At 39.1% G+C, this 26,223-nt stretch overlaps 3 protein-coding genes across 3 annotated transcripts; all 3 read right to left on the minus strand.

Annotated features, from left to right (window-relative positions):
• Positions 1–2,027: 2,027 nt before the first annotated feature.
• On the minus strand, positions 2,028–4,058 carry LOC144522257 (cAMP-regulated phosphoprotein 19-like). Its single transcript, XM_078257202.1, has 3 exons — positions 3,899–4,058; positions 3,220–3,342; positions 2,028–3,129 (listed from the first exon to the last, which is right to left on the minus strand). Exons 1-3 carry the CDS (start codon positions 3,941–3,943, stop codon positions 2,959–2,961), a joined length of 339 nt encoding a protein of 112 aa, XP_078113328.1. The 5' UTR covers positions 3,944–4,058; the 3' UTR covers positions 2,028–2,958.
• Positions 4,059–5,099: 1,041 nt separating this feature from the next.
• Positions 5,100–8,404, minus strand: rsl24d1 (ribosomal L24 domain containing 1). The gene is made up of 6 exons (XM_078257201.1): positions 8,252–8,404; positions 6,544–6,657; positions 6,389–6,461; positions 6,221–6,284; positions 5,978–6,063; positions 5,100–5,566 (listed from the first exon to the last, which is right to left on the minus strand). The coding sequence occupies exons 1-6, from the start codon at positions 8,330–8,332 to the stop codon at positions 5,493–5,495; spliced, it is 492 nt and encodes a 163-aa protein (XP_078113327.1). The 5' UTR covers positions 8,333–8,404; the 3' UTR covers positions 5,100–5,492.
• A 1,716-nt stretch (positions 8,405–10,120) lies between these two features.
• Positions 10,121–24,649, minus strand: LOC144522227 (protogenin B-like). The gene is made up of 19 exons (XM_078257149.1): positions 24,566–24,649; positions 23,837–24,136; positions 20,688–20,832; positions 20,392–20,525; positions 19,993–20,289; positions 19,575–19,734; positions 19,214–19,461; positions 18,401–18,565; positions 17,790–18,095; positions 16,760–16,945; positions 14,838–14,933; positions 14,536–14,722; positions 14,149–14,276; positions 13,809–13,979; positions 13,176–13,358; positions 12,424–12,547; positions 12,198–12,336; positions 11,957–12,064; positions 10,121–11,859 (listed from the first exon to the last, which is right to left on the minus strand). The coding sequence occupies exons 1-19, from the start codon at positions 24,630–24,632 to the stop codon at positions 11,446–11,448; spliced, it is 3,558 nt and encodes a 1,185-aa protein (XP_078113275.1). The 5' UTR covers positions 24,633–24,649; the 3' UTR covers positions 10,121–11,445.
• Positions 24,650–26,223: the final 1,574 nt, after the last annotated feature.

The following is a 26,223-nucleotide window of genomic DNA, read 5'->3' on the forward strand; positions in this document are numbered from 1 at the left end:
ATGGGCAAACACTTTTTTATTAGTTTAGAAGTTTTTATTAGTGGAGATGAGGGTACCCGGTGGGGTCTTCTGCTGGTGTAGCCCATCCGCCTCAAGGTTGTGCGTGTTGTGGCTTCACAAATGCTTTGCTGCACACCTCTGTTGTAACGAGTGGTTATTTGAGTCAAAGTTGATCTTCTATCAGCTTGACTCAGTCGGCCCATTCTCTTCTGACCTCAAGCATCAACAAGGCATTTTCTCCCCCAGGACTGCCGCATACTGGATGTTTTTCCTTTTTCAGACCATTCTTTGTAAACCCTAGAAATGGTTGTGAGTGAAAATCCCTGTAACTGAGCAGATTGTGAAATACTCAGACGAGCCCGTCTAGCACCAACAACCACGCCACGCTCAAAGTTGCTTAGATCACGTTTCTTTCCCATTCTGACATTCAGTTTGGAGTTCAGGAGATTGTCTTGACCAGGACCACACCCCTAAATGCATTGAAGCAGCTGCCATGTGATTGGTTGATTAAATAATTGCATTAACGAGAAATGTAACAGGTATTCCTAAGAATCCTTTAGGTGAGTGTATGTAGGCCTATATATTGTTGGGTAGTTTAATTTATAATACAAAAAAATTATAAACATGTTTTGTGTGCAAAAATCTTAATTTGTAAAGTAACTAGTAACTAAAGCTGACAGATTAATGTAGTGGGGTAAAAAGTAAAATATTTCCTTCTGAAATGTAGTGGGGTAGAAGTAGAAAGTGGCATGAAAAGAAAAGACACCTCAAATTTGTACTAAAGTACGTTACTTGAGTAAATGTAGGCTACTTACTGTAATAACATTCCAGCACTGATTACTGCCATGCTACATGTGCATTATTGATACTGGGGAATGGAAAATCACACCTCAAGTTAGAGGACTGTACCTACTTTTGCTGAATCTCATTATAGTTAATCCTAATTTGCTTATTATCAAAACAACCAGCCCACATCAGAAAAACGTTAGTATTGCTATCTAAAATTATATTGTGAGTTAAGGTCTTGTTGATAATCAGGGATGTAACTGAGCAATCATGCAGTAAGCTTTATCATGAGATTATGATGAACTACAAATAGGATAAGAGCAAACATTCTTACAGTCCACTAACATAAATCAGGGGGTAATTTAGTTAGCTAGAAAGTCGGTTATTGAATTGATTTCAAATGAGGGAGTTTAAATTTCACTTCTCATTTTCAAATTGCAATTTCACAATATCCAATTTCCTTTTCACATTACATCATGGTCTGGTTATGCCGAGTACTAAAATGTTTGCCAGTTTCTTTTTTAATTGGTCCCCTTTTAATTTTAAATTCTGAGTAAAATGACCCTCTGCCCTCCCACTCCCTTAACTGACCAGGGTTCTGCTCTGTACTGTAATTAGACTGCATTTTTGAGGTACTGACCTTTAAGAACTTCCATTTGTGAAACTCAATTACACCACTTGCTACATTTCATACAAAAATATACTTACACAGGAATTTCTGACAGCATTTACTTGGCAGGGTAAGGCTTTACATGCTAGAGTTTAGACTTACATCCACACCTGTTAATGGTGCAGTTTACCTCCACAATAAAACTTACTGGTCAAAGCATCAATCAAATAGCATTTAAAATGGGTGCATGCTACATATGTATTTTCTACTGCTCTGGCTTCTATATTTTCACAAGTTTTAATGCACTTACTTTGCCATGAATCAAGTATCCATTGAGGCTACCTTGTGTCGTAATTATTCCAACACTTAACTAAATGTTCCTTAATAACAGGAAAATATGAATATTTTAGTTAAAATTGGCTAATATAATGAAAATACACAAACAGGCATAGGATTCTGAAATGTTCAGAATACTGCACCAAGCCATGGTTGAAAGCATATTTTTATCTTCTTTGGATTCTACTTGAGTACAACATAAACTGGGATATTTTTAGTGCAGGTAGTTTGAGTAACATTTGAGTGTAAAAATAAATTCAAGGACACAATCAATTAAATAAGTGTACTTATAAGATATTATGCAAAACTATTTTATTTACAAACGGCACAGTGCAACTGCACAGTAAATGCACATGCACACTCCAGACACGTCATGAGTTTCTTTCCATAAAATCCTAAGTGATTCCAGTCAGACAGTGACAGACATTTCAGGCAATTTATAACTAAGATTCTCACTGAGGGAGCAAATATTGCTCAAGAGGAACAACGGTTCATTACTTTTAAGGCCATTTTAGGGGTCAGGATGACATGGAGACCAGCAGCAAGTCCTTGCAAACCAATGTCACTAAAATGAATTAAAATACAACTGGCTACAAAGTGTGTGTGTGTGTGTGTGTGATCTAATATTCAGTACTTTGTGAAGCTGTTTGATTCTGTACTTTCAGAGTGAGGAAGGGACACAACAATTAAGGATTAGAAAACAAAAACAAGGATTATGTCACTTTTCACTATTTAAACAGACATGCCTCCAAACTGTTTCAAATTGAAAGGCAAATCTGTAAATTACACTTCTACTTCACACATACATCAATGCAAACTGTCTGTAGTCATAACTCATCTGCAACATGGCGGAACATAATTCCTCTGCACAGGCTCTTCAGCTGCTGTTAGACAGGCAATGTGTATGGAGGCATATATCCTTAAAAGTGAAAATGTTATGCAAGAATAAGATAGCATTAACTTCCATTCATAGTTATAATAATTGTATAAGCAATGACTAGTCTTTTTTAGGATCTTGAGAAACATTTTCAGCTACTATTTTTTGTTGGATTAAACTAAATGGCAATTCAGTGCCTGACAGTTGCCAATTGTTCTCAAGAATTTGGCTTGATGCATAACTTGTTCATAGAGAATACATGTAAAGGGATAAATAAACAAAAATGTAAACGGCAGGTAGATATGAAGTGGGGGTTGGAATGAAAACAAAAACAGTAAACATAAAACCATCAACCAGCCAGTTTGCTGGCCACGATTGAAGTCTTTCTTTGAGGCAGGTCCTGAGGTGTTGGGATGTGCCCCCCAGTGATCTCAGTCTTCTCCGTTGGAGCTGATGGCAACTGTTTATTCTTCATTTTTGCCTTGGCCATGTTGTAGTCGCCAGAGTCAAAATACTTTGGCTGGACAAACGAGAAGATATAAAGTGATAACATTGTAAGGCTGGTATTTATTAAATGAGGCGCTAGACAGGTTTAGATATGAAAACGCACCCCCTTCTGAAGTCTTTTCCTGAGCAAGTCTGAACCTCCAGGCTTCGCTCCCAGGTTAGGATACCTGGCCTTCAGTTTGGCCTCCTCCGCTTTCTCTGGACTGATTACTTTGTCCTCCATTTCCTGCAGAAAGAGCACAGATTGTATGGATGGAAAATGCTCCACTTAACATGAGGGGAGAAATCTGTCGTTAAAAGTGCATACGACATTAGTGATTGATGAAACTGCAATATACTCTGACAGCAGCAGCAGTTACAGCTAATATGGCTAAACATTTTTTATTTTTTTACAGAATATGCAGGCGTCGCCATGAGGGAAAATTCCAACTGGTGTTTGCACTAGCATTAATTCTGCCAATTAACTTAGCTAGCATGTTTAGCTAACGTTAGAGTATTAATCAATTTCAGCTAAACTATCGCTCAATTCACAAGTGATTGTGGCTACCTAAGATACTCGTCGGCCCCCAAAGCAGCAGGATATTTGCTTTGCTTTGACAATAAAGGCTAGGAGCTAATCAGCTAATTACTTGGCGGTAGCATCGCTGATGACATTCGCCAAGAGTAGCTACTGGCTAACTAGCTTTCCACTAGCCGCATGCTAATATACCAGATTCGACGTGCTAGCAGCACTGGCTAACCAACGTTAGTTAAAATAACAGTTCGTCTTCGTTACAGTTTACCTGCTGTTCCTCCGAATTCTTCGTTCCGTCAACCTCCTCGGACATAGCTGTATTGAATCCCTGCTTTGCTTGCAAAAATGCGGGTGTAACGTCACGTTAGCCGTTCAACCAGCTCTTCTGGAAGATGAAAGGTGGCACTGGGAGAGACTGGGCGGGGGCGAGGGTAGCAGCCTGTCATGCAGCCTGTCCAGCAACAGGCCGAGGAATCGATGCCAGAGATGCAGATGGGAGGCAGACTGGGGAGATTGAGACTGGGAGCGTCAGATCATTTTATGTGTCAAGCGCGACAATAGTATTACATATTACATATTACCTTATTAAGTGTTGTACAATCACTTTACAATCTGTACAGTTAAAAGCGCATTAAAAAAGGGGATGACATGCCATGTGCTTTTATAACATCAAGCGTTAATTCATGCCTCTATGCTATGAAAGTGCATGGACATCAAATCTTCATCTGTACATCTTATGGTGACATTTTTTCTCCCAAAATGAACATTTAATTTAGAGAAATTCCTATGGAAGACTTTCTATTAACTCATTGCCTCAGCACAAACACATAATCTATATTATTGGCAGATCAATTCGTAAGAATCTTTAAAAACATTTATTTTAGCAGATAAAAGGTTATGCATTTATTTTTCATAGTATTTCTTGTCAATAGTCCACATACTGTCATAGGTGGTAAAGGCTAATCAGACTAACTTCCACAACATTAGTCAAATCACCTTAATCCATACTTCTGGATAAAAACAGTTGTATTGGGGGGGGGTGATGAGACCAGAGACAGTATGCCTCTACTTAAAAACAGATTTACCACACTGGTATAGAAAGGGAGGTAAAATTGTTTAGCATACATGCTTTTAAATGCATCTTTAATGCTGTCACATTACATTGTCATGTTGTGAATCAGTTGGTCTGATAACTTGTGGTTAAATGAGTGACATAAGTGCAAATGATGAACCTAGGACAATTGTTTTTTTTTGCTGATAGCATACACTACACTTACAGTATGTTTGACATGTAACTCCTCCTATTCAATGAGGTGCTTACATTACACACATTTGTGTGCAGTGTAGGAAAGTGCAGCCAACCTTGTCTTTCTCCATAATGGTCTTCATACTAACACAATCAACATCAGAAATTAAAGTAACACAAAAGTAAAATTCCGTTATGGTTTTTCATACTTCTGACGAAAATATTTGATTGATATGGCACCAACTTAGGTTTTAATGTAGCAATGGTCATAGTTGGGTCAATGTCACAGAAAAACAGAAACAAAAACAAAACATTACCCACAATACGTTTATTACATTTTTGTTTGTTACCTTTTAACATGTTCTGCATTACTGTAATACAGTTTACTATGCAACAGGATAGAGTCAATTCTCAGTCAAGTCAGTCTGGGAGGTATGTGGATAATCGCTGCTGCTTTAGAAGCAGATCTTTATTAGATCAATGCTTTTAACTGAATGCATTACTGTGTCCATCATCAGCCATTTGGAAATGTTATTCCAAAACAGAAGTACAATATAGTACGAGGCCAACTTGCTCACGAAAGTCATCACACAAACAAAACTCCGTGGGTATAAGATTAGTTATCATCCCCCATGTCCACGTCCTCTTGTAACTTCTGCACCATTTTGGCTTCCAATTGTTTGGCCTTTCCTGTAAAAAAAAACAAAAACAAAAAACAAACAAAGCAAAGACAGTTTTAAAAATGCTGAAATCAGACTAATCCTATTCATTATGCAGTATTTTGTTTTTCCCCAAATGGATTTTCTTTTTAATAATCCATAACTGACAAATATCCATCACTACATTCAGTGTTTTCCCCAGGTTTGAAGAAGACTTGCATTGATGCACATATTTGTGTCCACCTCTAGGTATTGTTTGTTCAGTCTATCAAGCTGCATTGTCTACTTTGTACTAAAAGGGTGATGTGCAGTGTGCAAAATCAATGTCACCAATTGAAATTCCTTGTACATAATTACATTATTATTATTATTATTATTATTATTATTATACTGGTGTATAACCTGGCCTTTACCTATACTATTGACTCTTAAACATTCTTACCTGCATGTGGTGCTTTGATAATGTGAATATTTTTCTTCACTTCCGTGATGGCCTCTTCCTTCTCCAACTGTTTGCCCTTCTTCAGTCTAGAAAGTGGAGACAAAAACAGTAGAAGGTGAGCCAAACACTGTCAAAACCATAAATGTTATAGAAAAACAGTTTAACATTAAATGGTTGATGTACGACGCAAAAAAGTGAACTCAACAGATATACCCAAGAATGAACACAAAATGGTTCGCTCACCTGTTCATGATAAACTTTGCCTGGCGTTTCTGTTTTATTTCTTCCACCCTCTTCATTGCTTCCACTGTATAAATTAAGTGACAAATGACTCTTCAGTTCAAAAATAAAATGACAAAACATTTTTACAGCAAGTATACTGTAAATGTGAGAAATACAATTCTACATTACCTGTCTTGTCCCACAGATTCCTGTTATATTTAACAGGTATATTTCTACGTTTCTCAAACTCCAATGCGTTATCCTGAAAGAGAGCATGTTTGTTAGATAGGTAACAGTAAAACAAATGTATGAAAGAAATAATGCCCTATAGATAACCAACTCACCACTGTCAGCTCCTTTCCTGATGCCTTTCTGAATGCCTTGGTCCATCTGGTTTTTCTTGGGTTACGCTTCTTCTTGAAGTTCTTGTGGCATTTTGATCTGCAGAATCTGAATGACTACATATATTTAAAAAGGAGGGACAGAAAAACATAATATGAGGTTCACCACAGGACTTCAAAATGGATATTAAAAGGTAGACCTGTAAGCGTTTTATTTGCCAGGAGGATAAAAGGAGTTTGGGATTGATAGAATATGGTTTTATAGAGTTGAGGTGCAAATTCGAAAAATTCTGCAGTAAAGCTTTGACATTACATTTGTTTACAATGTACACACGCTCTCTTTATACATAATTTATTAATATCGGCCAGCATATCATCCAATATTTTATTATATATCAGGTCGTAGAGAAATGTATTTGATTCCTCTGTATGTCTGGCACATATTGCAGAATTGACAACAAAGTTGACTTGACTTATTACAGATACACCAGTATTACCATAAATAATAATGCATTTTATTTATATAGTACTTTTTTTTCAACACTCAAAAACACTTTACAGATTTAAAAAAAAAAAGAAGAAAGAAATCCACACACAAAAAATCCACTAGTCTGTTAAATAACGGGAAACTGCAGTAAAGATATTCTAAAGGTATGTTTGCGGTAAGGTTTAGAAAACAGTGTCGCCATTACAGTCTGAGACCTAAGACTGAGAAAGCAAGTTTATTTTCAACTGTAAAATGTCTCAATGAGTACATAGCTCAGTCACAAAAACGTTTGTTATGAGCTTATATAAAAAAATATTTATTGTCTCAATTTTACTAACACACTCTAATTCAAGATCAGCCTAAAATTCTACATCTAAAAAGGGATTATAAAAAGCTATAACATCCGTTTTTAGTAACAAAATGCGCATTTACATAACATAGCCTAATAATTATGAATGTAAGAAAAAAACAAAAGTTAATTATGAAACAAAATTCAGTAATAAACTGACTGAGTGAAACTAGTGGGTTTTTAGAAACTTCACTAATTAAAATGTACTATATATATACACACACACACACACACACACACACACACACACACACTATAAGTAGAGAAGATGAAGAAATTAGCCCTTGAATACCACCCTAGTTGAGCTTGTTTTATCTTTGTTGTGACTGTCAGGTGTAAAACAAGCAATGCTGCGTAATATTGAGGCCTCAAACATTAATACAAAGTTTAAAAATATCGCTGACACAATCTTAGCAAACATAAGCTTCACAAAGATAGAATAATGTTTACATCAATAACTGTGGGGGTGTTTATGACTTGTCCCCAGTGTAACGTTAACGCTAGCCCCCGTTTTCACAGCGAGGGCGAAACCAAGCCATACCCAAGGCCCTGCTAGTTAAATGTCGGGGCTCTTCATTAACTCGATTTTTATCAAAGGCACCATGGATAACATTTCAACAAATATTATGTTAACTTTATGTGCTTCAACTCCACGTTTTAAATCACTGAGCACGGACGTAATTAACCATCACGTTGAGTTTTATACGGTCTGTCTGAAACTAAAATCCTGTCTTGATCCCACGTGAGCGACTACAGCACGTTACGTTAGCAAGCTAGCTAAGTTTAGCCAGCTAGCTAACGGGCCAAGACTGACAGTCAAACACCAGCTTCTGTTACAGTTACAAGGTTATTCAGGCAGAAAGACAGTATCATACCTTGCAGTCGTTTCGTACAAACATCACCCCATGCCCGGGGTACACTGGTCCCGAGCAGAAATAACATTTTTCGATGCGCATTTTCACAGCAGAGACGCTGCGTGCGACTACCGATAAAAACAAGATCGCCCGTCTCCTTCTTCTTCTTCCTCCTTTAGACACTGGCAGCTGAAAGCGCCTGGTGGAGTTTGGCTGCCCCCTGCTGGACCCTCGGTCACACCAATGTTTCTACTTTCAACTTCAGAGTTGGTTAGAGTAGTTAGAGTTACGGCAGCCGGCATCCGTAATGTTGCATTGCTGCCTCCTTTTGGAACTAAAATGCTTTACATGAATAATTAAGTTCAGCGTTTGTAAACATTTCTCTTGCAGTGAAGATAAGTGAGTATGGTGGAAAAATAACCCAAGGATATTATTACCTCACATTGTCCATTATGACCTGTTTTATACAGTCTATGATTATGAAATGTCCTTACAGCTATGGAGGCCCAAAGTATTCAATTTGAAATATATATATATATATATATATATATATATATATATATATATATATATATATATATATATATAAAAAGACATTATGAAATAAATAACCATATGAATAAAAAGAGTAAAGTATATAAATAAACCATTAACTTGTACAATAAATTAATGACTTAACTCATTACTATTAGATTTTCTTTGTTTCAAATTTTGATTTACAGTTACATTGGAGTTCACTTTTATTTCAGGATAGATATATTTATTTAAATATGCCCCTTTCAAAAACTTTGTTCTTATTTCATAATGGCCTTTCTTTTTAATTATCCATAACTGACAAATATCCATCATCACTACATTCAGTGTTTTCCCCAGGTTTGAGGAAGACTTGCATTGGTGCACATATTTGTGTCCACCTCTAGGTATTGTTTGTTCGGTGTATCAAGCTACACTGTCTTCTTTGTACTAATAGGGTGATGTGCTGGTATTTACACACGGTGAATGAGCCAACACAGAAGAAATACTGTAACTAACTTTTCATTATGAAAAGGCTTAAAGGGTGGGAGAAGACAGCCAGATAAAAACTCAGTGTTGAGCATCTGGTAAACAATTTCATTGTTACCTATCCTCAAAACCCGTACTATTGTTTCTAACAAGCTGCTAATGTATTTACTTATACACTGTTATTCAAATAGTTCTTCAATATTCCTTATCATCTGCAATTTTCTATAAATATTTAAAAGGCTCATATATACACACACACACACACACACACAAACCCGAGGAGAAAAAGTGCAACGCAAAATTTTTTCCCAAGAATAATTTTATTATCTAGTATTTGGGATCATCTTGAGAGTATCAAAAAAGTCTGTTGCAACATTTCAACACTTAAAATAATTTGTTTTGATGCTCACTTGGGAATAAAAGATGTATTTTGGTATTCAAAAGCAGAAATATAAAAAAACGTAACTTCAATATTAACATTTAAGTCTACACTCTAAATCTACTTTTGACACCTGAGTTAAGTCAGCAAAATGATCTGTGGCTCTAAAAAATAACCTTTTATATTAATGCATTACACAGAGAAACTTTGAACTTGAAACCAACTTATTCATTTAGTAAAATGTCACATTTAAATTTGGAAATGTTTTTGTTTACATCATGCTAAAAAGACAATCTAAATGAAAAGAATTTCCAATATAACCTACGTAAGTATCATTCAGGTAAAATGTCATGGTGATGAAAATACAGCAGAACAGTTTGACATCTCAAGCTTTGAAAAAAAACAATGTGAAAATGCCTTTCTAGCAATCAAAACCATTGGAAATTATATCACATTTAAATGCAAATAATGTAAATGAAAACCAAAGAAAATCACTAAATAACAGAGACTTCAAATTTCTTTGGTTAAGATTATTTGTATTACAAAGATATAAAAATTGATTATGTTGCTCTTCACACATAGGGTTTCCATTTTGATAGTCAGAATCCTTCATTGTCACACCTGGACAGGAATTATTATGGAGAGTAAAAGAGAATTCTTCCCCATACAGCAATATTGGTGATCGGTAACAGATGATTCTCTAAACAAAGAATAAATATCATCATCTATCATTGGCAGGACAAACTTGATCTTTGGTCTTGTGTCAAATATTTCCACCTTATAGTACCAAGGATCAACTGAATGAAAAGCCACACCCATCTGAGGAAGGAGACAACTCTTTGGATAATAGCATCGGCATCACCGTTGCGTTAAGCAATGGTCTACAAGGCAAATGGAACACAAGCCGGAGAGTCTTGTGTTAAAGCTTTCACCTGAATAAAGCATCAAGAAAATGTACACTGAGAAAAGCATTCAAACCACCACTCTAAGGGAAATTTACATCATTGGCAAGAACAATATTTTGGCAAATACACCCTTAATATATATCCTCTATATCTTTGGTTGCCTTAGAATATCTATTGTATTATCAAAAACTCTTTGTGTACAATTTTTCCCGTCTTTGGATCTCTTCTTCTATAGTATGCAAAGCCCTTTCGATATTAAGGCCATGTTAAAGCTTTGAGTTCAGTGCACTGGAAATGCCAAACGATATTGTATGATAGCTCAAATAGTTTGACAATATCTAATGCACTTATTTTCACAACACAAAGTACATCATTCAAAGACAAACAATGTAAAACAAAAGCTCTTTCAACTGTGAAAATAAAATTTCAGAGAATTATAAAAAATGAGGACCTCTAGATAATAACGCCCCCAACAGACATGGCAATGACATATTTTCACCTTGTCCCCTGAGTCTGAGATAATACTGCACAATATGTGGTAAAAAGGAGGTAGTAATGTATACACAGAACACAAAGGTAGATAATCAGTCAACAGGGCCTAATTACACCCTCTGTTCCAGTCGAAAGTAATTCAACGTAATGAAAATGTATAACAGTACATTTTTGACATTCTTTTTAACATTCATCATGGGTGAGCTTTGGTTTAGGACAGACAACACCAAACACAGACAAACAGGTAGAAAGAAAAAAATGGAAATAAAATGTTATAACAAACATTCATACAAAATCCTGAGGTAGATCCGAAGCAAAAGCACATTTCGTCCATCGCAGCAGCTGGCTTCCTGATCCCTTGTGCCTCAAGAAATAACCGAGGGGCTCAACTCAGGAAGCCAAGAGGTAGAAGTGGAGTAGATCCATGCCGGGCGACGTCAGGAGCCGACTGCTTGGGATGTGTGCACGGCAGGATGAGAGCCCTCTGAGGTGCAGCAGAACCGGATAGCATCAGGGGCGGAGCGATGGAGAGGATGGCTCAGCATCTCCTCATTTTCCACTTCAAAAGACTGCTTCAGTTCAGCGACAGTGGTACCATCGTCAGGCCCAAAAGATTCAGGTCTGGAGCGTTGGCTGGTCGAAGGGTTGCTCACCTCTTCATTGCTTTCTTCGTTGGAGTAGTGTCCAGAGTCTCCCGTCTCTTGGCTGCCCTCACTGGAGTGAGAGCTCTCCGAGTGATAAGGTCCGTAGATGATCTCTCGGGACGAAGGTGGCAGGGGCGCTGAACCTAAATGCCCCTCATACCTCAGAACAGTTTTGCCAGCCTCATACAAGCTGACTCTCCTCTCAGCCTAAAGATATAGCGAAGACAAAATTGAAATTAAGATTAAAAACAGAAATCGGACAGAAAAGAATGCTGATTGACCAGAATAATGTTGCATCACTTACATCACTTTCAGCTGGATTCCTTATCTCCCTCTTGAAGAGCAGCCATCTCTTGCTTTGATTATTGCTGGCGATTTGACTGGCACTATTTATGACCATATTAGCTCCACCCTGTAACAAATGAGAAAATATATGAGAGATACATATTTTTGTTATGGTCCTGTGCTCTTTTGGACATCAAACATGTAACTGTGAAACTTAAAATTCTATTTCTGCAACCAGAAGAGCCATCACTTTATCTCACCTTGGCATCTAGAAAGTGGTGACTTATCATGGGTATGAGGGCCTCAGCATTCTCTGTATGGTGATTATTAGGCAGGGACAAACCAGCATGTGGACCTTCAGCAGCTCCCACAGCAATTACTTTGTGACCGAAGGATTTTCTATTACAAAGATAATAATGCAAACGAATGTCAGAAAAAAACAAATTGTTTATGTTTTTCATTATTCCAAATGATTATGATCAGTACCTTGGTCTGCCCTTACTGATGAGGATTAAGGCACACATAACAATACAGGCCAAGGCGATGCACACACCAACAATGATCCCTGTCATAGACCTCTGGTCTATGTGGTAGATACCATCAGAAGACACTGAAAGATAAACAACAGTGTTTCAGATTGGAAATAATTACACATTAGCTACACTTATTTAGATTTATAAATATACAGAGGAGAGATAACGCTGAAGAAATAGAGAAGTTAATACTGTCAGTCTAGCAACTGCTGTTTAACAAACCTTCACATTCATCTATTGTTGTTTGCAGTTCATGGTCAACACTGTGTGCAGGTCTTGAGGTCCATTAAAAAGTACACTAAGCTTTTATCCAAAAAAGCATAGAGGAACTTTCATTTACTCGCCATAGTTCATTTTTACTAATGATTATGCATTTATACTTGTGTCAAAGTGTATCACTTCACTGTAAAAATGCACTTTTGTCAACACAAGATACATAGATTTAATAAAGCTAGCAAAGATTTTATTAAGCTACTTAGTGACACTAAATGGCATCACAAACCTAACATTACATTATAGCCTGAGAGAAATTCAAACCATTTCATTTCAAGCTAAGAACACTAACACCAAAGTATGGCTCTCCTTTTACATTACTATTATTATAAACTTAATGCCACATAACTACCAGCTTGATATTACAAATGAATCAACTCATCAAGATGAGACGCCTCTATCTTGAATGCTCTAGTGTTTAATGATGCTTACCTGTTGTATGTGGGAAGCTGTCAGAGTGCCTGGGGTTCTTGCTCCGGTGGGTGTTTCCACGCTTCAGTGCCAGCTCCACAATGTTAGAGAAAGGCCCATCACCGACCTGGTTGGAGGCAGAGATTTTTACCAGGTAGACATTCCCCGCCTCCAGCTTCTCCAGCAGGGCCATTGTGTGGCTTCCTGTAAACAAAAGCAGAAACACACAGCAAGAATTAGAAATACAGAAAACTGATACAATCCACTATAACTCGCGGTGAGAGAAGACTCCTATGTGATACACAATCAACAGGGTAAAATATATCGAAATGTTTCCTGGAAACTACATTTTCTTATATGTTTAAAAATTGCCCAACAACATTCCAATACTCACACTATGGGGCATACAAGTGCTTTAGATGTATTCAGTGGTTAGTTTATTGTGCTTAACGGAATTTCTAAAATCTCTTTCATGGCATTACTTCATCGTTTCCACTAGCTATCTACGTGATGTTCTGCTATAGTATATCTGTCTAAAATTGCAATGTGATTACTATAAGTGTTTGTAAGAGGTAGTGCTGGGACACATATTTCCCCCAAAATACTTTCTGCATCACTGACTTTACAAATAACGTGATCCAGTCCACTACTTACCCTCCCTCTGTAATATTTGCCAGCGTCCAGCCATCCAGGCTTTCTGGGAAGCGTACAAGATGGTATAGCGTGTAACCACCACATTGGGCTCTGTGGGCTCCCTCCAGGACACCAGAGCAGTGTCATCCTCGATCAGAGTTACACGCACTCCTGCAGGTGGTTGGCTAGGTGCTGTACACAGAGAAGCCACATTCACAATAAACAATACTTGCTGAGAAATTTACTGAGAAATATGCAATTATCTGATTTGAGTCTGGACAGTTGAGGAAATGATGGGATATACAAACAGCAACATAATCATGGCAAAATAATGATTGAGTAATTTACAGCAATTAATTACCTGCTGGCAGAGTCTGATGGTAAACAACAGAACTCCAGGGACTCGACATCTGGTCCACATGGAGACGCACAACAAACTCATAGCGAGTGTTTGGATCCAAATTCTGAACCATCACACTCTGTCTGGTACTGTGGACAGACATCATTCATATATTATGAGCATTTTGCAGACAATAATCCAGAGCGACTGACTATATAAAATGTGAAACTGTAGGGCAATCTTAAATTCGTACATCATCATTACAAACAGCCAATGATAAAAAGTACAAGGGCGGCATCCACACATAATTTGCAAACGTGCAGTGTAATATCACAAAAATATGTAAGCAACTTCTTTTCTTCCGTGCCAGAGGTAAAATACTAACTATTTTGGGCGTTATCAGCTTACGTTTGTAGGTAGCGTATAGCAGAGGCGTTGTGGGTGCCCACAGGTGTACAACGGACTGTATAGCTAACAGCCTTTCCAGAGGAGAAAGCAGGACGGCTCCAGCGCAGAGACACTGCAGATGAATTGTTGGCCAAGACAGTCACATGATCCGGAGGCGGAGGGGCTGCTTCCAGTTGGTCTCTAGCCGCTGAATGATGGAAAACAAAATGCATATTTTCGTCACATTTTTAAATTTGAGAAAAAAAAGAATTCCATTTTAAATTGTAAGACCTTTGAAATAAACAACAGAGAACAGTACTTACACACACATCCCGGAGTACTAATTGTTTGGTCTGTCTGATAGCCATCTCCAGCTTGACCGACAGCCAGAATCTTGACATGATACTTTCTCCTTGGATCTGGAACACAAATAACCAATTTGTAGCCATTTCTACCCATGTTGCTAAAACTAAAACTGAAGGTTGGTCAAAATGACATTACAGTAAATTACTTCAAATAAAAAGTCCAATAGAGAGTTTGGTTGATAATTTTAAACCCTGAAAGATCTCCATTAAAATACCAAAAGTGATGGTTAACAAATAGAGCAGCATCAGTCATTTTTATTAAAGGCATGTATGGACAATGCATGGTCTCCTGAGTCACCCCAACCTCTCATTTATCACGTATTGTCATGTGTAAGGAGCATGAGATAGATCAACCAGACCCAAGGCCAAGTAAATATGGTGACACGATCAATAAGCTCTATGAAAATGATACCACCTTTCCCTTTTGAAAGCATATAAAGATCAACAACTATGAAATCCTATCAGCACTAGCTTGTGTTTTAAAACACAATACAAACAAATCACAAAATTTGAGGGGACCAACAAAGGTGAGATGAGGTAAAAGTTAAAATAAAAGTACAAAGTAATTATGGGACATATAAGGCGGTATCCAGTACTGGTTAAACAACATCAGAAAGATCATTGAGGTCTGGGGGCAGGAAGCTTTTGTTTGAAAATATGCAATCGAAGTTAGAATGAAATCAGTTTAAAACACAACATTTTAACTTGCGAAGCTGACATTGCATTAGCTCCTAAATCAGGACGTTTTTAGGGAGTGTTAAGATTTGTTTTATGCCTCCAGTGTGAAAGGTCAGCCTATGGGTATTGACCAGTGAAGGCTGTGTGTCCAGGCCTGCTGTGGGGGCTGGGCCAGGGGCAGCACTCAGCTGCTGGGGTCCTAGGCCCATGGGACTAGGGGGGGGGGGTTGACTGGGGTCACCAGGTCAGGCCAAGATAGAACAGAAAGAATCTGGGCGCAGGACTGTGGGAGAGAAGCTGGGCCCCTTTTGTTCCCCCTTTTACACCCTTCCTACTGGCCTTGTAGGAACACAGAAAGAAACATGGCTCCAAAACAGAACTTATCAGTGATATTTAGCAGCTTGTGTGATTATCAATATTGAATCATACTGAAGAGTTTCACATATCTAGCAAGTTATTACTACAAAAACATTTAAACTAAAAACAGTTAACAATCTACCTATTGCTATTTCAACTTTTTGAGTATGAACTGCGCAAGAACCACACTGTGCTTAAAGACTCACATCAGACTAAATGATTATGGTTAACAGTTTTGATCAGTATGGCCCTGGTTCATACTGCATATAGATTGCTGTGGGTTATTTACATGAACAGCACAGACGACCAGTGGGGGAAGGGTCCTAATCCAGGACTGCTGTCTCACAGCTAGAGGTCAGTGGCTCGGTCCAGCTTTGACCAATCCCAGGGGTCTTTGTTTGTGTGTTTCAGTGTCCAGTTAAAGGAGGTAGTGGCCAGGGTCTTACAGGGCAGGTCTGGCCCTGGATAGAACACAATGACCAGGGGTAATTATGCAAGCCGTGGGATGGGAAACGGTGGTGGGAGGGACATCTGGATCCTGACCTCTAACCCTGGAAGCCTGCTCTCACACACAACCCCAGCCAGACTGGAGGGAGCTACTGGTTAGGCAAGAGGGGTCAGCAAATATTGATCAGGACAGAGGGTGAAAATGCAAATGTAGCTTCCAACTGCCCACTGAATTAAATTGGGACCCATTTGAGTGAGGTCACTCCCTGTTGTCTCTTACAGATCTAGATGGCAGAAAAGCACTATTGTCAAATATACATGTTTTATGTTTTTCATCCACTCCACTATCCCATCATCTCACAACTAGACAGCTATGACAACAGGCGTGCATCACTCACCAAGGCCACTGATGGTGTAGGTATAGGTTTGAGCCTGTAGCTTGATGATGGGCTGCTCTGGTTGGCCTTCCTCATGGTAACACAGGCGGTAACCCTGGACAGCCACAGATTGTGGGGATGTTTGCCAGCGTGCCACAATGGAGGTGCAGTTAAGCGGCTCAAGTTGAAGAGTAGGGGCTGAAGGCACTATGGGGCAGAGACAGCAGACATGGGATCAATACACACTCATATTCAAAATATTGCTGAGCACAAAGTAAGACTGAACAAAAACACAACAGGACACTGAGTATAGAAAAAGGATGGATGGATGGAAGATCATCTCATTAACACAATGGCTTGGGTGTGACAAAGTTATAATTTAAGATGCATATTGCACCAATACACATAACATTTTAAAAGACTGTTCATTCACTAGTATTCATGTTCTAACCTACCTCTCAAAAAAAAAAGTATAATTCTGCTGTGCAGCTCTACATCACCTAAATATACACCCAAACTTTTGAAAACAAGATGTCCAGCTTTGGTGTTTGGATAAACAGCCTCCCCCAACACACCAGGCCATGAAAAGAGGCTATTCTTTCCCCCACATAGATGCCTGAGGCCCTCTCTTTATGACCCGTGACTGAGGCCACTCTCACATCACTGACAGCGAAGGGCAAAGGTTCCTGGGTAACCAACACAAAGACTGTGGGACAATGCTACAAGAGCAAACTCCAGTCATAGGCTGGCCACTCTGCATGAGCTCTAGTGACCCTCCTGGTATTCTAAGAGCAGCAAAACAGCGATGTAACAAAAGCAAAAGCATAGCCAGTTACAAGTTTAGCACTATGTGATCGATAGCATCTGATTGTTGTTTGCTTCTTACCCTGCCGAAGATGCCAGATTTTGATGTATATATGTATATATAACCATGTGATGAGATTGCATTACATGAGATTGCATAGATAAGAATAACATACAGCTTTACATCACCAGCTCTAAAAAATGTATGACAACACAACATTTCCTCTTCAGCCTTCTGCAGGTTTACCTTTGCTGCTGGATGTCTTAGGTGTACGGTGCGAGGTCCATGCAGAAGGCTCACACCAGCCCACACGGGTGGCTGCAGCCATGCGGAGCAGGTAGATGGTGTCAGGCTGCAGGCCCTCCAGCAGATATTCGGTGCTGTTCTGAGGTAGCTCCACAGAGGTGACAGTGCTGTCCGCAGCTGTACGATAGGATAGTCTGTATGCAGACAACCGGCCGCGACTCACTTTGGCAGGCAGCGGCTGCCACGTCACCTGAATATCTGTGGAGCTCTGGCTGGTCAGACTTAGCTCTGGGGTACGCAAAGGCACTGCAAAAAGACATGGATACAATATATATACTTTACTGTGATGTGGTTATGGATTTCTTCAGAATATAAACCTGATGGCAAAAAGCTAAACTGTCATATTTCAGTTTACACACACACACACACACACACACACACACACATATTTGCTGTTAGTGAGTAGAAAATTGTTCTAACAACAGAATGCCCACCCCCCTTATTTCCACTCAAAATGTGCTCTGTACACACATCACTTGCATGCATGTGAGCTTAACTACCAGAGTGATTTATTGCAAGGAATGCTGGGAGTCTCAAAGCTCTATGCTTACCATCCTCCAGGGTATGTTGACTGACTTGGTCTGACATACGACTGGCTCCCATTGGCATATAAGCCACGATGTAAAAGCTGTAGTTTCGAGCTGGCTCAAGGTCATCGATGATATAGCTGGTTGTGTCGTTGCCAATAACAACTTGGTATTCTTCGTTGTTTAGACCTGACATGGAGCAGATCATAAAGTAGGTTAGGAAATATCTTAAGATTATCCAAAGAAGAAGGGGCTTCTATGAAAGGTTGTCAGGCATGTACCATCTAAACAGTCAGTGTTTTGACAGGCTTGATGCTTGCAGTTTCTGAGTGTCACTCATCTTTTATGTAAACAGTTGTAACGCAAGCCACAGCCACGTAACTGCCTCCAGGCCTCTTGAAGCAAACATAATTAAACATCTAAAAATGTGTTTACCACAAAGACAGATTTGACTTAATAAAGTTACTTGACTGTCAATATAATGGTAAAAGTTAAATATCTCCTGATGCGACTGGTTTGCAAGACTGTGAGGCTTTTAAAAAAAATACCCTGTCCCTTTAACTGCAAGCAGAATGTGCTGGGGAGCGGACAATGGACTGGCTAAGCCTGTTGTTATTTCAGTGAAGTTGCCATTCTGAGTCCTCCTTGACCTCTGCTCTGTGCAGCAACAACAGATGGCCTTCACCAAAGAAAGTAGATCACATGTGAGAGAGTGAGATAGCGTATTGTGGTTGCCTGTCATTCTGGATCTTTTTACACCTTCCCAGTTCACAACTAGTGTTTTTAAGCTCAAATGAAAAACCTGAAAGAGAATGAACTGGATTTTCTGGGTCTCACCTTCAGCCTTCATATAATGGATGGAGTAGGCAATGACTTTGTCTGCATTGTAGAGAGGTCTCTCCCAGGCCAGTAAGATAGCAGAGCTCGAGATGTTCTCAGCATGAATATTTCTTGGTGCACTGGGCCTGTCCTCGGACATGACAACAATAAGGCGAGCTAACGACAGGACAGAACCCTGTTCACTCTCTGCCATGCACTGATAGATGGCATCATCCTCAGGGATGATCTGGGTAATCACCAATTTACTGTGAAACAATAAAAAAATGTATTAACAATCAGTACTAAACTCAAGAAATTCCATTTTATTCGATCAAGGCAGGTTTTTTACATGGTACTTAGTTATGTTTGATTGCAATACCTGTTGTACATCTTAATCCTCCCATTTAAGTGAACCTCTTCTCCATTCTTTAGCCAGCTAATGAGTGGCGGGGGCACTCCCTTTGCTTGGCACATAAAACGGGCAGTGCCTGCTCTTGGACGGGTCTGGCTCTCGGGCCTCTCGACGATGGATGGTGGCACTAAAACAGAGGTGTAAGAAGACAAGTGATAAAAACACAGTGTATTGTTTTCAATTAATTTACCCACAAAACACTAATTGTAGGGCATCTTGCACCTATTGCTTTCTCTACAAGCAGGTATGGAATTATTCTCTGAATATAAAACTTAGTTCACATCTGCAAAAGCTTTTGTTGTGTAATGACATATGGAATATAAGAAGAAGGCTGGAGATGTAGTCTGAGAACCAATGCTGTATAACTACTTAAGAGTAACTGTACCTAGAACTGTGAGGTTGGCTGCAGCAATAGTGTAGTTGCGGGTTCCAGGGGTGGTGGCTCTGCAGAGGTAGACTCCACTGTGCTTGGAATTGACATCAGTAATAACCAGGTTCCCATTGCCCAGCACTTTGGCGTTGTACACATCGATGGGTTTACTGTCAGCACGGCTCCAGGAGATGATGGGCCAGGGATTGCCTGTGGCCACACACTCCAGCACCACAGTTTGGTGAAGAGAAACTGTGACATTCTGAGGTCCAGCAATGATTCTGGGCCTTTGAGGTGGTTTAGGGTCTATACCTTCACAAGAAGAGGAAAATGTTAAAAATCAATTCAACTTTCCATATATAATGTGATGGTTTACTGCTCATTCCTAAAATCCAGTTAATGCAGTCTCTGTACCTTGGCTGACTGTCAGTGTGGCCTCTTTACTCTTCAAACGGCTACCAATGTTAGTTGCCACACATCGATACTGTCCAGCATCTTCCAATTGTACATTGTGGATCTGAAGGACTCCATTGGGCAAAACCGTTATTCTGGGAACATAAAATGGTAACATTAGGGTCAAACTAGCGGGTATATGTACACAGTATCAGCATTTAGGAGCAGCTACTAGATTACAAATACATGTTGTTCACAAAACAATTGGATTAAATGGTGTTGGTGTCTAAAATCGCTCCAGGCATGTCTGCAGTTACCTGTCTGTTCGTAGTGGTAATCTGTTTTGGTTGAGCTCCCAGGTGATTGTGGTGGGAGGGCTGGAGGTGACAGCACACGAGAATCGTGCCACTGAGCCCTCAGTCACCAGCATAGGCACAGGATGTAACACAAACTCTGAGATACCTGTGGAAAAAAAAAAATCAATACAAGTCTGAAATATCACCAGTAGAATATTTCAACTAAACCTAATTTATAAGTGTGAGTATTTGTTGAGACATGGTTAATTCCACCGATTTATTTTGCAGTTATTTGTGGTTGTCACTTACTAAATATAGCATTTTCTTTCAATAGTTGGTAAAACATTACACATTATGCATGCAAAGCCCTGACTTTGATGGATGTTAAGTGATTGTATGAAAGGATTTGATCTTTTTAAGACACCATGATCTTGCTTGCGTGCAGATGAGCTATCAGGTCCCATACTGACCAGCTGGTCCAATCAATGGATCAATTGAAGAATGACACTGAATAATACATTGTTATAGATACAAACTAATCAATTCACTTTCCATAAAAGGGGTTTTTCAGCAAATACTGGCAATCTAAAAATATCAAAATCAAAATATAAACGAAAAACTATTTCTTGCAGATGTCAGGGATGACACACTACACTGAGGCATAGTGTGCCATTATGTCAGATTCATGTTGCACATATGTTACAGCTATGTACAGTATGTAAATGTTCTGCTTAGACCCTGCTATGTAGACACTGATTAAGTATAAATATACTTGCTTTAAAATTACTAAAACAACTGTGATTAAGTTGCTGAGTCACATTCTGTTTATGTGTATCCAAAAGGTCATTCAATAATCACCGCAAATGAGCAATCCCCCAATCTGCATTTGTTTCCAGAATACTCTGTAAAATATGACCAATGACCTTCATTCATTAAGGTGATAACTCTCTCCCTTCACCCTCACTCACAGGAAGGAAGTCAATAATATGTTAAAGAAAATCAATACCTGTACTTCCACTGAAGCTCCACATTCAAATCATAAGCTTTGGGACATCCAAATTAAAGAGCAATCCTTTAGTTCAAGACCTAATCTCGTCAATATTACACAAATAAACTGGCAACACTGTTTATGTGAAGTGCATTAGGAGGTTAGCCTTAACCAGGGCCAGGAAAAATGATCCTTTAGGGCTTGTTTGCGAATGAATCCTTTGAAATGGCAGTAGATTTTGCTTTATGGTTAGTACATCACAACCAATTCCTATGCCAAAATTCATTTAATTATCTTCCAATGGTCAGAATTATCATGAAGTCTGGAACAATGCACCTATTCTGTCTCCAGACAACATGGCTGACTGGTGAGCATCATGAAATGCCCTCAGCACCTGGTAAGGAGTTAAAAAGTGATGGCGATGGAAGTGATGTAAATGGTGGGTGTGGCCGGCACAGACTGATCTGCTAATATGGTTACCTCTGTTATAAAGAACAAATCAATGTCTAGGTCAAACAGCACAAAGGTTTCTCACAAAAGGTCAAAGTTCGCTTCAAGCCCCTGTCCATTCAATTTTAGCCCAAAATGGGACCAGATCGAAGTCAGTTTATCATTAGTCTACAAAAGAGAACCTTGTGATTCGTATGCTGTTTATATCCTATATCAAATGATACAGTAGTATTAAATTATAATAGCAAAGCACATATGTGCTTATTTTGCAGATATTGTAAGAAATATATGACAGATATGAGACACCATCTGTAAATCCAAGAGGTGCTAAAACTAGTAATGTAATCCTAGAACGGAAGGAAAATACCTCCCAAATGTAAACATGTTTTGAAAGGATCATCACTATTACTGGAATATCAGGCCCGTTCAATCACATGACAAACTGGCCTTTTGTTAACAAAAGGGCTCTGCTTGACAGGGCAACACAGGGACTGAGCCAGTGAAAGGGATTGTGGGCTGGGAGAAAGAACAGCAGGGCAGTCCAGCCAGAGCAGGCCTGTGACATCACAAAGCCTTTCCCTGCTGACCCCTGACACCCAGGACCTCTGGACAGAAGGGGAGCACACAGGAGGCCCATCCTCCACTCCCCGCCTACAGCTGACCAAAAAGCTTTAACCCTTTCACTGACAAAGGCTGGACGCCAGGCCAAACTTGACTGTTTTTATGTGGTCATCCTATAGAATTTTTTTTTTTTTTTGCTGCCCTTTGACAGATTGACAACAATTGCAACAAAATTGTCAGTGTAGAGTTGGTGGGTCTATACGCTCATACGATTTGTTTTCCTGTTTGTATTTTAATATTTATAAATATCTTCCTGTGTGATAATTGTATCTAGATCTTCATAGGTTTGTACTCTGGAGTATTGGGACATTTTTCCCCAAACTTTATATCCTCAGTGTCAGTGTCAAAGTCAGTATAGTTCAGAAAGCCATGCTAGTTTCCATGACACCAGTCATAGGATATCCTTTCTAGGACCTGTGAAAAGTGTCCATGGTAGACCAGGCCCATTGAATAGACACAGCTGTCCAGTCCCCTGATATGTAGACAAATAAATGCCCTGAAAACCTAGCCTTTTCTTCTGGGGCGGTCAGGATTACTCCAAACAAAGGCTAAAAGGCAATTGTCCTTTCAGAGATTCCTCTGTGTAGCAGACCATTCAACAATTACACATAGCCTCAGTGACAATGCAATCCCACGAACATAAGAAGAGAGAGAAGGCTAATTTCCAACTTTTGGCCAGTGTTACATTTCCTCAAAACAGGGAACAGATAGTTTACTCAGACTCAGGGCTGCCTGTTTATAGAGTATTTATGAGCTTTTAGATTGACTCTCCATCTACCTTTTACTGTCTCTTAAAATGATCGTATAACTGGAAGGACAGCTTTAAACTCAAGCATGACCAAGTCTGAACAACTTCCAATAACAAGGAAACCCAGACTTTAGAGGTTTTTCCTCAGTAAAGAAAAAAGAGGGTGGGGTGGGGTTACATCTGCTTCCCATCCCCAGGTTAATAACCCATGAACTTGCCATTCTAATGCCTGCATGTTGACACCACAAAGTGTATATCACCAACAAGTTTAACCCATCCTCATCTTGGTCACAACAGTAGATAACAGGAATAAAGTCCATGTTAGCTTCAGAAAATCCCTTTCACTCTAAGCTCCATACTTACTTGCGATAGTCAGACGTGATCTTTGGCTTAGGATAGCTCCATATTTGTTCTGGGAGAGGCACTGGTAGAATCCTTCATCTGAATCCTCCTTGGTATGCTTTATCTTTGGTATGTACAAGGAGCCGTTGGGCAGAAACTGTATGTGCTCACTTTCTGCCAACCGAACTCCATTCTTCAGCCACTTGATAGTGACTGGAGGCAGCCCATGAGCCTGACAGTCCAAGACAGCAGGGTCCTTTGGTAGTAAGGTAACATCACTGGGCTCTGTGATGAAAGACAACTCGCTGAAACACAAAACACCTGGAGGAAAAGAATGGGAACATCAGTAAATAGTTGTAAATATACTACTAAAATAGTAGTAAAAAGCAGTATACAGAATGGTGTTGTTGACAATGTCTTAGTAACGTAGCTAACGTTACTGACTATGTAAAATAATAGCAGCTGTACGGTGGTTACCATACGTTGTAGCCTATAATTTGCTATCCTGATAAAAAAAAAACATGTATCTGTCAGAAACAGTGATGTATGGTAAGTGATGGTGTTTTAATATTCGCTGCCATAATATTAGACATGAAGTCAGCATCCGAATCCGACCTAACTTACTTTAACGTTATATACGCAGCAGCTAACGTTAACGTTATGCCATTGTAAATCTTCAGATACCACACCATCAAACAGTTCGTGCACCACATATCAAGTCAGCACACTAAAACAAAAACATACACTTACTTGATAAAGGAAGAAACAAAACAAAAAAAATCCAGTCCTGGTAGACTTTCATCTTAAACTTTGCCATTTATCCGGATTATTGAGTCATTTTCCTCCTCCTCGCGAACCGCCGCTCTCCTGTGTGCTGTCCGTATATCCCCAAATCACTAATGCCAGCAGCGGAGGACCAAAGGCTCTACAGGGGTGTCAGCCCCCCACACCCGCCTTCTCACGCATGCGCAGACAGCACAGTCCAATAGCAAGTGTGTCCCAAAGGCAGTAATACATGAGGTCTGGGGACCCCAGGGGCCCCCGGAAAGAACTGTCACAAAACAGGACCTGGAAACTAAAACCAAACATGGTCTGCGTTGGCTAATAAGGTGTGTCTATCTTCACGTTATTTGACATAAATAAAAAGGATCTTTGGCATGCACATTTGAATTGAAAGATTCTCTCTTTTGTATCCTTGAGTTTTGCCTCTTGTGTAATCTGTCATTTTTCTTACTAATATTTTACAGGTTTTCTGGTGCACCTAAAAGTAGCTTGAAGTCTTCTCTGATCCATATAGTTTCATGTGTTCACACTTTATTTAGCCTACCTATAATATTCTCATTCTGTTTGTTGTTATTTCACTACTGCTTTTTCTGTCTATTTTGTATAGAAGGCATTTATTGCATGTCTTTTCTGAAAGACGTATCCCTCCTCTGTTCCTGAGGTTTCACTCTTTATTCCTGTTGAACGGGGTTTTAGGGGTGTTTTCCTTATCCACATAGAGGGTCTAAGGATGAAGGAGAAGGTATGATATAGAAGGTATGATATATTGTTTGTAAATCCTTCTGAGACAAATTTGTGATTGTGGGCTTTATAATTGACTAGACTTGACTTAAATTGATCAACATGTTGAGAGTTTTTATTTCTGTTGACAAACTACAAAGCTGAAAGGTACATTTATGTCAAGCTGTGATCAGGTCCATAGACTAATACCCTACATATACAGTAAATTTCAAACTACAAATTAATCAGAAATTAACTCTATTAATTTCCCATGTAGCAACTAAGCCTTGTGAGATTTGTTTTTCTGTGCATCAGATATTTAAGACAACAAAATAAGAAGGCCAATGGTAATAAGGTCACCCTGAACGACATCTGCTTCTACCACACAGCCTGGTAATTATGAGGAGATATTGATGGCTGCAAGTCAGCTGCCTAATGAATTCAAATATTGATCCAGCGACCGTGCCTTTTGACAATGACAATCCCGTCTCCCAGCCCTCATTCAATAGCAATACAATGGGCTCCAGCTGTGAAATCCATCACCCATCCATTGGTACAGGTAAATGCAGTCATCACATTCAGAATGGGAACTGTGTTGTGCCTTCCAAACAATATTATGTAGCTCGTATTCTCCACAATATCTGTGAATCGTTGTGTAATAATTTTAAGGGATTACTGCCTTAAACATACACCTCCACACTTTCATATCCAGTCAAACGAGGAGAGCATGGTGTAATTATGTATTGATTAGAACTAACTATTGATTTAATCATTCAAAACCTTGTAGTTATAATTTAAGGCTCAAAACCAATGGTCAGGTTAAAAACATTCTATAATGTGTTTACTCAATAGTTTAGATTTTCAATTTATTTTATTAAGGATTCTTTGCAGGAGAAAAACGTGCA

The sequence above is a fragment of the Sander vitreus genome, chromosome 8 (assembly GCF_031162955.1).
Source record: "Sander vitreus isolate 19-12246 chromosome 8, sanVit1, whole genome shotgun sequence".
Classification (NCBI taxonomy): Eukaryota; Metazoa; Chordata; class Actinopteri; order Perciformes; family Percidae; genus Sander; species Sander vitreus.

Coding starts and splice junctions, on each gene's coding strand:
- LOC144522257 (XM_078257202.1), bottom strand. CDS start 3,943: ATGTCCGAGGAGGTTGACGGAACGAAGAATTCGGAGGAACAGCAG. Junction 3,343..3,898: donor AGAATTCGGAGGAACAGCAG/GTAAACTGTAAC, acceptor CTCTTTCTGCAG/GAAATGGAGGACAAAGTAAT. Junction 3,130..3,219: donor GGAAAAGACTTCAGAAGGGG/GTGCGTTTTCAT, acceptor TCGTTTGTCCAG/CCAAAGTATTTTGACTCTGG.
- rsl24d1 (XM_078257201.1), bottom strand. CDS start 8,332: ATGCGCATCGAAAAATGTTATTTCTGCTCGGGACCAGTGTACCCCGGG. Junction 6,658..8,251: donor TTGTACGAAACGACTGCAAG/GTATGATACTGT, acceptor AAATATATGTAG/TCATTCAGATTCTGCAGATC. Junction 5,567..5,977: donor TATCAAAGCACCACATGCAG/GTAAGAATGTTT, acceptor TTTTTTTTACAG/GAAAGGCCAAACAATTGGAA.
- LOC144522227 (XM_078257149.1), bottom strand. CDS start 24,632: ATGGCAAAGTTTAAGATGAAAGTCTACCAGGACTGGATTTTTTTTGTT. Junction 12,337..12,423: donor ATCAGTAAGGGCAGACCAAG/GTACTGATCATA, acceptor TCTTTGTAATAG/AAAATCCTTCGGTCACAAAG. Junction 12,065..12,197: donor ACCACTTTCTAGATGCCAAG/GTGAGATAAAGT, acceptor CATTTGTTACAG/GGTGGAGCTAATATGGTCAT.